The sequence below is a fragment of the Cavia porcellus genome, unplaced genomic scaffold, assembly GCF_034190915.1.
Source record: "Cavia porcellus strain 051 isolate PalLab524CR breed Dunkin Hartley unplaced genomic scaffold, mCavPor4.1 scaffold_6, whole genome shotgun sequence".
In the NCBI taxonomy this organism is placed as follows: domain Eukaryota; kingdom Metazoa; phylum Chordata; class Mammalia; order Rodentia; family Caviidae; genus Cavia; species Cavia porcellus.
Window position 1 is genome coordinate 37,056,430 of NW_026947489.1, and position 10,885 is coordinate 37,067,314.

Consider the following 10,885-nt stretch of genomic DNA (forward strand, 5'->3'; position numbering starts at 1 on the left):
AGCCTTGCCTCCTCAGCTTCCCCAGGTCACAGCTCCCCCTGCAGGTTCCCGTCCGTGTCTCGCTCCACTCCACACAGTGTTTCTTCCTCTTTTGCTTTGCTTTACTAACAGCTCTTCCCCTTGGGTCTGACCTCTTTCACTCTCACCCTCATGCGCACTCACCTTTTGTCCACCTGATGCCTGTTCATTCTTCAAGTCCCAGCGAGACTTAGCTCTTTTCCCAGGAGTGCCTCCCTACCCCACTGCACTGAGTTCCTCACCTGGGCCCCCGCCTTCCTCCCACCCTTTATCTCCCAAGCAGGGTCCCGGGGCAGTCCACCTCCTCTGCTACAGCACCCCCACCATTGGTGCCCGCCACATAACAAACACTCAGTAGGTCAGTACGGGGGGAAGCAAGGAAGGAGGAAACGAGGAGGGGACTTCTACAGGATCTTTCTTGCACTGACAGCTTAGCTGTGATAACTGGGAAGCAATCTGCATTGGCAGTGCCAACAGAATTCTAAGACAGAGTAACTTTGACCGTTCCAGGCACTGGAAAGTCTCTGCCTACTGACCTGGTGCACTTGGGATTTGCTCCCATGGCTTGCAGGATGCTAATAACACTGTGAAGTCCTAGGGAGATGTGGCATGGAACTAGAGTGGTAACAGTGAGCTGTAAAGAGACTGACAAAAAGGAAAATTCATAGGTAAATTGGACTCCATCCACTTGGGATGCAAAAAGGGTGCAAGATCAGAAAGCTGGGAAAATTTGGCTTCTGGTATAAGGCAATATCATCACTTCAACTTCCAGAATTACAATGAAATACAAAACAAAGCAGAGCAAATTGATAGCCCTTCAAAAGTTTGTCATCCTTTTGTCCATTCCTACTTAGGCTGACTGGTCAGCAGAGCTGGTACTGCCCACACGACATGCTTTCAGGGTCATTAAAAAGATGCTTCACACTCATCGTGACAATGTGCTGGAATTTTGTAATTAAAATGCTGTTTGTTACATATCATCAAATTCTCTGAAAACCAAGATAAATAGTTATTAGTTACTTTTAATGTGCCAAATACACACTCAACGGATGCATTTATTACCTAACAGCAGGATGGAATTAGCAAAGACTCCTGTTTTCTAAATTTACATTTTGATACTGATTGAACTTTTATGAAAGACACACACTCTATAATCATCAGGGGAAAGAAATGCACTGTAACTTAACACTGCTCCATAACATTGCAAGTGGCCTGCAAATAGAGGGATTATCGTCAGAAACTGATGCAAAGTCACCACAAGAGGGCAGCAGTTGCGCAAAAAGGTAAATGCTGTTATTAAAATGTCATCAAAGGTTTAGAGATTTCTGCATCTTTTTCTAACTACATGTGTGGCCACATTTAATATTCTGTTAGATGTAAAGAGTGTATGCAAAAGAAACGCATGCAGGTAAATGGGCTTAATGTTTCCCTCTCTTTCAGATACTGGCCAAGAAGAGGTGAGGAAGAACAGAGAACTGCAACCTCAGACTTAACTTTTAATGTAGTTCTTACACCAGGATGGAAGGGGAAGCGTACCCCAATGCAACCACTGTCAATGGCACCCCAGGAAATCACCAGCCTTTGGAATACCATCAGGTGTGGGAGGTCGTCACCATTGCAGCTGTGTCTGCAGTGGTCAGCCTGATCACCATCGTGGGCAATGTTCTGGTCATGATCTCCTTCAAAGTCAACAGTCAGCTCAAGACAGTTAACAATTATTACCTGCTCAGCCTAGCCTGTGCGGATCTCATCATTGGGGTCTTCTCCATGAACCTCTACACTACCTACATCCTCATGGGCCGCTGGGCTCTTGGGAGTCTGGCTTGCGACCTCTGGCTTGCTCTGGACTACGTGGCCAGCAATGCATCTGTCATGAACCTCCTGGTGATCAGTTTTGACCGTTACTTCTCCATCACCAGACCGCTTACATATAGGGCCAAGCGGACTCCAAAGAGGGCAGGCATCCTGATTGGCTTGGCCTGGTTGGTCTCCTTCATCCTCTGGGCACCCGCAATCCTCTGCTGGCAGTACCTGGTTGGGAAGCGGACAGTGCCCCCAGACGAGTGTCAGATCCAGTTCCTCTCTGAGCCCACCATCACTTTCGGCACAGCCATTGCTGCCTTCTATGTCCCTGTGTCTGTCATGACTATTCTTTATTGCCGAATCTACCGGGAAACAGAGAAGCGAACCAAAGATCTGGCTGAGCTCCAGGGCTCTGACTCCGTGGCTGAGGCTGCGAAGAGAAGGCCAGCTCCCAGGGCTCTGCTAAGGTCCTGCTTCAGCTGTCCTCACCCCACCTTGGTGCAGAGGGAAAGGAGCCAGGCCTCCTGGTCCTCCTCCCGCAAGAGCACCTCCACGTCAGGGACGCCATCCCAAGCCACCGGCCACAGCGCCCACTGGGCCAAAGTAGGGCAACTGGCCACTGGCAGCAGATACCCCGTCCCTGAGGATGAGGCCCAGCCCCCCGCTGACCCTGTCTTCCAAGCGGTCTACAACAGTCAGGCCAAGGAAAGTCCGAGGGAAGAACTCAGTGCTAAGGAGGCCAAGGAGAAGGCTGTCAAAGCTCAAAGGGAAAAAACTGACTACGACATCCCAAAATACTTCCTGTCTCCAGCTGCTGCTCACAGACTCAAGAGTCAAAAATGTGTGGCCTATAAGTTCCGACTGGTAGTTAAAGCTGACGGGACCCAGGAAACCAATAACGGCTGTCGCAAAGTGAAAATCATGCCCTGCTCCTTCCCAGTGTCCAAGGGCACTCCCTCGAAAGGCCTCGAGCCCAACCTCAGCCACCAAATGACCAAACGGAAGCGAATGGTCCTTGTCAAAGAGAGGAAAGCAGCCCAGACCCTGAGTGCCATTCTGCTGGCCTTCATCCTCACGTGGACGCCCTATAACATCATGGTTCTGGTTTCCACCTTCTGTGACACGTGTATCCCCGTCACCCTGTGGCACTTGGGCTACTGGCTGTGCTATGTCAACAGTACAGTCAACCCCATCTGCTACGCCCTCTGCAACAGAACCTTCAGGAAGACCTTTAAGATGCTGCTTCTCTGCCGATGGAAGAAGAAGGTGGAGGAGAAGTACTGGCAGGCCAACAGCAAGCTGCCCTGAGGAGTTAAGGACCTTCCAAGAAAATTGGCTATGTCTAGTTTGCCTGTTTTAAAACATCATCTGTACTTTTTAGGCCCTGAAGTGTTGTAGGGGCTCAAGGTCTGCTGCCAAAAGGAAGAATTCACGTCTGCAATAAGTGCTGCCCTGTCTAACGATTCCCATCTATGGTGAAGGCCACCCAGTGACCTTGGAGTCTGACTCCCAGCCCTCATCAGACGCACACTTGTTAGAGTGCAACATAACTTAGGAGACTTTTGTCAGACCTTCTGTGGGGAACCGCAGGGACTGGGTGGAAATCTTGCCCGGTGGAAGCCAGGCCTAGGGTTTTTCTGTTGACTGGTACCAGTGAGAACCAGGAAAAATCTACATCAGTATCACCCATTAGCAAGAGTGATATTTAACTAGCTTCTAAGAATACCCTTCTTCCCTGATTGATGAGTGTCCATCATGGAGCTACTATGTGGGCTGTATGTCCCCTGTCCCTAGTCTAAGTGAAGCCCTCACTCTTTTCATTTATATTTGTGCTGATTCCCGCACCCAGGAAAACCATGTGGATCTCCACAGAACCATCCCTCCTCCCAGGACCCTGGACCACACTCCGTCCTCCAACAGGGCTTTTTCTGCTGATAAAGATGACCGAGTCCCCACAGTCAGTTATTTTTGTTTTCACCAGTGGGAATTTCCCCCCTTCTAACGAAACACACTGCGTGCGGTCTACATCATGCTCTTTTGAAGCCCTTTTGTACGCTGCTTTCAGGAGGCCTCGCTGTGTAACCGCCCTCCGCTGGTAAAGATCTCTGACCTTGTTGAATAGCCTGCTTTTTAATCTCTTCACAAACCAAACCTGAGGCAAAATGTGAAGAACAAATTTAGTTTCAGTCCAGACTTTTGAATTTCTTTAGGCGCCCTTTTGAAAGTCCTCAGTTTCTCTCTTCCAAACCCCCAGTTCACACCTGCGCAAGCAGGTCGCTGCACTCCCTGCGGCAGAAGTACTGCCTGAGGCAAACAGAAGAGAAAGGATTTCTGTCTTTTTAAAATAGGTTCTTCAAAGAACTTAAATGACTGACTTTTTCATTTCTGTCCGAATTCAGTCAAAAAGAAGAGCAGCCCAGGAAAGCACCATTGAGGGCTGTGGTCTTTAGCACTTCAGCCAGGGAGGGAGCTGAGTGGTGAGCACTGTTCCCTCCCACGTCCAGCGCCCAGTACCACAAAACCAAATGAACAAAAAATCCCCTCTGGTGTGGTGTATGTCTGGATGTCCCCCCAAAGCTTCATGCACTCATGGGGGCAGGCTTCTGGAATTTGTGAATGATGCATGGCCCAGTCCTGGGGTGATGAGGATGAAGCTACATCCAAGTGGATGTGGCCTACGTACAATATAAGGGACAGTGTCTTCTCTCCACACTCCTCCCTTTCTGCTCTTGCTGCTTTTGGTGTCTGCCACTGCCATGAACTGTTGCACTCTGCCAAGAGCCATCCTGCCTTGGAGCCAGCCAGGTATGGACTGAAACCTCCACAAATTGTGAACTAAATAAACCTTTCCTTCCTTCATTTTAGGCAAAAAGTAACCAAGACACCCTCCCTCTTTAAAAAGAAAATTTAACTCATGATAATGCATCCAATTAAAAGTTATCAATATATGTTAGGACACTGGGATTATAAAATCTTTTGAGTATTTGAGTATATATAAATAAACCAAATCCAAGATGCTTTTTTTTTTTTTTTTTTTTTTTTAGACAGGGTTTCACTATGCAGTTCAGCCTGGCCTTAAACTCCCTTTGTAGCACGGGTTGGCCTCACAGTGATCCTCCTGCTTTGGTCTCCTGAGTGCTGCGATTATAAGTGTGTGCCACCATTCCAGGCTGGAGATGCCTCTTTGATGATTCTGAAATAAACCAAGGTGCAAAAAATTGATGCTGTGAAATGGTACAAGCTGAGGGGTTGAAAGATGGACACTCCTGTCAGAAGCTCAACCTTCAACCTCTCTTCCAGCCCGATAGAGACCCACATTGGGGTGAACCCTGTAGGATGCACCGCAGCTGCTGCACCTTTGGGAAGGGCAAGTTGACACCTGCCAAGACAGAGAGGCGCTCCAGCCTGTGTGGTATCACCCAGGTGAGAGCTCATGGGCAGACCTGCTCCACCAGCTCTAAGTGAACAGTGGACTCAGCTGGGCGTGGCTCCTGACAATGAAAATCCCTCCGCGAGAATCTCACTGTAATGTTGGCCACTCATCGCTCACAGTAAAGAGATTTTCCCTTTCAGACAAAAGAATCCACACATCTAGAATGGGGATGGGAAGCTGCTGAGGCACACTTCACACTCTGCAGCTTCCCTTCATCGTTTGTGAAATTAACAAATGGAACTGTGTTCCTTTTTATCACTGCCTTGGGAAGGCAGGCAGTTTTGTGGACTATCCAACGCCCTTGACATGGGCAAACAAATATCCCAAAGCACTAGGGAAAACGAGACTTTTCTACAGTAGGGTCTTGAGTGGGAGCCTCGGAATAAACAGAATGAAACTGTAAACTACAGAGATGAGGGAGTGGTGTGTGGGGCGAAGCTGACTTCAGGTCTTAGGCCTCCTGTGCTCCCCGTCTCCCAGGCGCTGCCAGTGGTCACTATGTACAGCTGTGGCTTATTTCCTAGTGGATGCTGTCATGCTGCTAACAATGGCTGTGCATTTAATGGCTTGTCATGGAATCTTTATTTTCTGAATAATTTTTGGTTACACGAAGCATTTTGTCAATACCCCCAGCCTTTGGTTATGCAAAGTGTTTTGTCAGTTCTCCTCTGAGTGAATGTCTGTTAGGATGAGGCTGATATCACCTCTTTGTAATTGTGAGAGCTGAACCTAAACCTCTGCATTGGAATACCCGCTTGTCTACTTGTAAATATTGGTATTACAGCAAAGAATTTGTATTGTACTAGCATTATTCTGGATATTAAAGAAATGTAACCATGCAGCGGTCCAAAGCGAAGCACTTAAATAAAGGTCTCATCTCAGGCTATCACATCAGATCCATTTACACTAGAGTCTCAGGCACCTTTGCACAGCCTGGCCTTTTTTGAGAAAGGGATATGCAATATGGATGCACTTCTCTCTTGCTACCTTTTATTATTCTGCCTTTCCTTCCAGTTACCAGTGACCAAGAGTGATGACTGGAGGGGACTAAACTACTCCCCTTTCTTTAGAGGAGGTGTGACAAATCTGGAGCCGCAGGCTTTATCAGGCAGTGACTAGACCAAAAGGAAAGTCCTGTCCCTCTTCTGTCATTTCATTCTGTCACTCACTTCACCAGTAAAGTTCCAGGTTACATAAACTCTCCACCGATAAAAACTCTAGGCTGAGAATAAGCAGGAAAAGGGAAATAAGCGTGTAGGGGAAGGAGCTAGAGCAAATTTTTATTAGTTATTTGAGGTAGGGTCTTGCTATGTAGTTCAGGCTGGCCTTAAACTCACTATGTATCCCAAGCTGACCTCAAACTCACAATGATCCTCTGCCTCAGCTTTCTGAAGGATTGGGAATATAGCCTTGCACCACCATGCCCAACAAGAGAACATTCATGAATTATTTATTTATTGGTACTGGGATCAAACTCACAACTTTGCGTTTGCCAGGCAGGTGCTATACTACTGAACTATATCCCAAGCCCCTACATTTTTTTTTTAAAAAAACAAACTTTTTAAAAATAATTTTGAACTTTCAAAAAAGAGAATTGTGCAAATAACTCATAACCTTCACCGTACTATGCACTTATTAACATTTTGCCACATTTGTGTATACTGTGTGTGCATGTGTGTGCTCACAAATTTTACACTTTTTTCTTAGTCATTTGAGAGTTAAGTGACAGACATGGTTTTTCTTAACCTCTAAATATTTCAGTGTATACTTCTTAAGAACAAGTTATACTACATAATCACAATATAAATATAAAAATTAAGAAATTTGATATTATTACAATATTATATTATGTATTTTATAGGCCATACTCAGTTTCCTTATCTATTTTTTATAATTTTTATTCATTTATTTATTTTTGGGTGTTGCAGGTTGAACTCAGGCTTTCCCACTATGCTACATCCCCAGCTGTTTTTCATTTTTTTATTTTGAGAAAGGGTTTCACTAAACTGTTAAACTGCCTGGGCTGGGCTCAAGCTTGTGATCTTCCTGCCTCAGCCTCCCAAGGTGCTGGAATTATAGACCTGCACCACCATGGCTTGCTCATAGTCTAATTTTACTAGACTTTCAAATAATGTTCATTAGAAGAACTTCTTTTCCAGTTTAGGATCTAATCTGGGATTAGATTAGATATTGCATTTGGCTGGCAGGTTATGTTTAAACCCATTAATCTGAAGAGATTCAGTTTGTCTTTAATAACGTGGTCAGTTTTTTAAAAAATGTTTTTTATTTTAAAGAGAACAACAACAACAAAAAAAACCCAAAGCAAATCAGAACAGAACAATGTAAGCAACACAGAACTTCACAAGACAACAGGAATCAACAGTCCTGTTGTCTACCATAATGTCTCTTGTTTTCTTTGAAATAGTTGGCCATACCTTCACACACAATAACAGCAAACATAACAAGATAGCATAAAACCATTCAAAAGAATGGAAGCATTACAGGGTTCCAAAGCCAGAACACAGAAAATGAACAATGGCTACAGTAATATCTCATTTTTCTCAAAAAAGTTGTCCACACCATCGCACATAATAAAATCAAATAAAACACAACAGAACCAATCAAAACAGAAGAACAAAAGCTCGATAGGACTTCAAAGCAAGATGACAGGAAATCAGCAATGGCTACCATAATGTCTCATTTTCTTCAAAATAGCTGCTCATAAACATGGTCAATTTTTAATGAATACCAACTGTTGAAGTTTTTTCAGTGTTGGAATGGAACCTCTGACTTTGCATGTGGTAGGTAAGTGCTCTACTGCCGAGCCACACCCTACAATTCTATTCTTTAAAAAAATCCCATCAGTTTGGGGTTGGGCCAGCTCATTAGATTCTGTTTCTTTTGTTTGGGGCAAGAATATTCCAAATAGGGCACTGTGTCCTCAGGGCATCTCAACGAGAGGCATGTGATATTCTGTCAGCTATTGGTGGCATCATCGTCAGTCGCCCTCAGCATTCCAGGATTTGTTTACACTTCTTTCATTTTAGACTAACGAGCTGAAATCAGATGAGTGTTCAACAGCTGCTTTTGTTAATTCTTTTTTTCCTTCGGTGTAGTTATTCTGTTCATTGGTAATTGATAGAGTTATTTCCAAAAGATGAAAAATATTAACAAAAGATGAGAAATATAAACTAAAAAGCGGCCTTTATTCTGAGAACAAGGAGAGAGATGACCGGTACCCCCACCGCTGGCGTCCGGCCATCTCTCCGTCGGACTCGTGGCGTAGGGGCCTGTAAATAGCCTCGGTTTGGGGTGGAACCTAAGGCGGGCATTACGGATACACAGGTAGCCCATTGGTCCTAGGTTTGGCGCCATATGTAAATTCCCAGGGGCGGGAAGATGGCGTCACAGGTAACTTCCTAGGGGCAGGGCAAGATGGGGCTTCCTGCTTCCGGTTGTGGCTTTCCTGGCTACAGTGCCCTGTCTGGGCCAAAACCTTTCAGTAATCACTTCTGTATGTTTCTTTTCATATTGAATCTTAAGAGTTTTCCTCCATAATTACTTTTTAGTAAGAACAATATTAATGTGCTTGTAAAAGTCAAAACTATACAAAAAGATAAACTCAAAGAAGTCATTTATTTCTCTCATCGATTTCCTACCTTCCCATTGTCTTCAGTCTCAGTTTTTCCCTTGTTTCTTTTCTAACAAATTCTTTTTGAGGTTTTTTTTTTAGGTATTTACATCTGTATTATAAAATATAATGCACATGAGTTCAAGGTCAGCCTGAACTGCATAGTGAAACCCTGTCTCAAAAAGACAAAAACAAAAAACAACTCACAAACATTTATCTAGTTGTTTTTAAATTACAGAGAGTAGCTATGGATTTCCCAACCAGTATGATGAAGAGTTGGCTCTTACACAGTGACATGCACTTCCCAAGTACCCGTCTCGCTGACTGTCAGCCTACAGAGCTATGTACCCATGAGCACCTCTACAAAGTGAGCTCTTGTTGGCTATTACAGGCTGGAGCTTTCCATCAAGCTAAAGACATGGGCCCTAGAAAAGAAGGCACAGTCTCTTCTTGCAGCATGTACTGTTACTGAGAACTGTAAAAACATCAAGTAGAACAAGGTGAACCACTCTGGAGACATTAAGTGGTAACAGGCAAAAGACTGACTCTGTTTTGTGTTCATATGGAATTCAGGGAGGGCACAATCAGCACTATTCTCCAAGGGACTGCTCTGTCCCTCATCTCCCCTCATGACTCATGAATTAATGTACATGGGTGGGTGCAACCTTGAATTTATCTATGATCTGTCATTAGGCAGAGAAAGCTAAGCCCTCGTTCTAACCATTGCATTTAACTGCCATTCACATTGTCTGTGTCAGTGTGCTTATGCCAAGCTATCTGCCAAAAATTCCTAATTTCTTACTTTATGTGTTCTTCTTTTTTTTTTTTTCTCACCACTATACTAATGAGGAATTTTATGTGTTCTTCTGAGGAAGCCCTTTACCCCAGGAACCCCAAGGATGCCCTTATGCTCTCAATTAGAGCAGTTTCCCAAAAAGTGTCCTTTTACTAGTTGTTGGCAGGGATTTTCTGGAGGTTTTCTTGAATAGATGCATTTGTGTTGGCATCCTAGTAAAGGAATGGGGACCCTTACCTTCAACAAAGAATGTCCTACACACAACTAACACCCCCAATATCACAAGCTGGGGAGTGGTGTTTGCTTTGATAGTCTCCTGTGTATCTAAAAGTGACTCATAGTCCAGTTACTTTCAATAAAAATCTATGGTGTTATTAATCATGCACTGCTAACTACAGCCCCATTCTCCTTCAGATCCATACAGTAGAGCACAGAAGAAAACAGCATAGGTCAGAAGATGGCAATTCCGTTCCACTAGTGCGCTGCAGTGGAACAGAATTGACTTTGAATATATACATATATAATTATGCAAGGGAATGTATTAGGTGTACTTACAAGAGCAGAGGTGGAAGAGTCCTGTGGCTGCCTGTTAGACCTGAAGCAAAGAATCCACAATGGTCATCTGTGTGCTGCGAAGCTGGAGGATCCAGTAGCTGCTCAGCCTGAGAAGATGGGAGCCACAAAGCAGAAGAGACCAAGCACATAGCACCAGTCTGGGGTGGAAGACCTGGAAGCTCACTGCAGAATCACCAGAGTCTGCAGTAGAAGACTGGAGACTAATGTCCAAATGGTGAAAACCGGAGGTCTTCCAAAATGGGGGTGCTTCCTTCTTTCCCTCTGAATTCCAGCTAGGCTATGGGCCTACGACTGCGGCCAGCCACATCTTGGGAGAGTCTTCCCTCCCCCACACAAATTTGCTGGCCTACATATCAGTCATCCACAGACACACCCAAAGTTGTGCTTTACTAATCTGCTAGGCTTTTTTTGTTTTGTTGTTTTTTTGAGACAGGGTTTTACTCTGTAGTCCAGGATGGCCTTGAACTCTCAGCAATCCTCCTGCCTCAACCTCCTAAGCACTGGGATTATGGGTCTGCACGACCACACCCAACTGCTAGGTATTTTTTAATTCATTCAAATTTACATGTCATGATTAACAGTCATGGCAGGGAAAAAGTAACACAGATTTAACCAGTTTTTTGAAAGG

At 44.7% G+C, this 10,885-nt stretch overlaps 1 protein-coding gene across 2 annotated transcripts in view; it reads left to right on the forward strand.

The window, feature by feature from the left end:
* The window catches only part of Chrm5 (cholinergic receptor muscarinic 5), a 78,253-nt gene extending 72,113 nt beyond the window's left edge, over positions 1-6,140 (forward strand). The window contains exon 2 of one of the 2 annotated variants that reach the window (XM_023567369.2): positions 1,459-6,140. In XM_023567369.2, coding sequence (XP_023423137.1) covers positions 1,537-3,129 — 1,593 coding nt within the window. In that variant the 5' untranslated portion in view covers positions 1,459-1,536 and the 3' untranslated portion in view covers positions 3,130-6,140. 2 annotated transcript variants of the gene reach the window in all.
* The last annotated feature ends 4,745 nt before the right edge of the window (positions 6,141-10,885 follow it).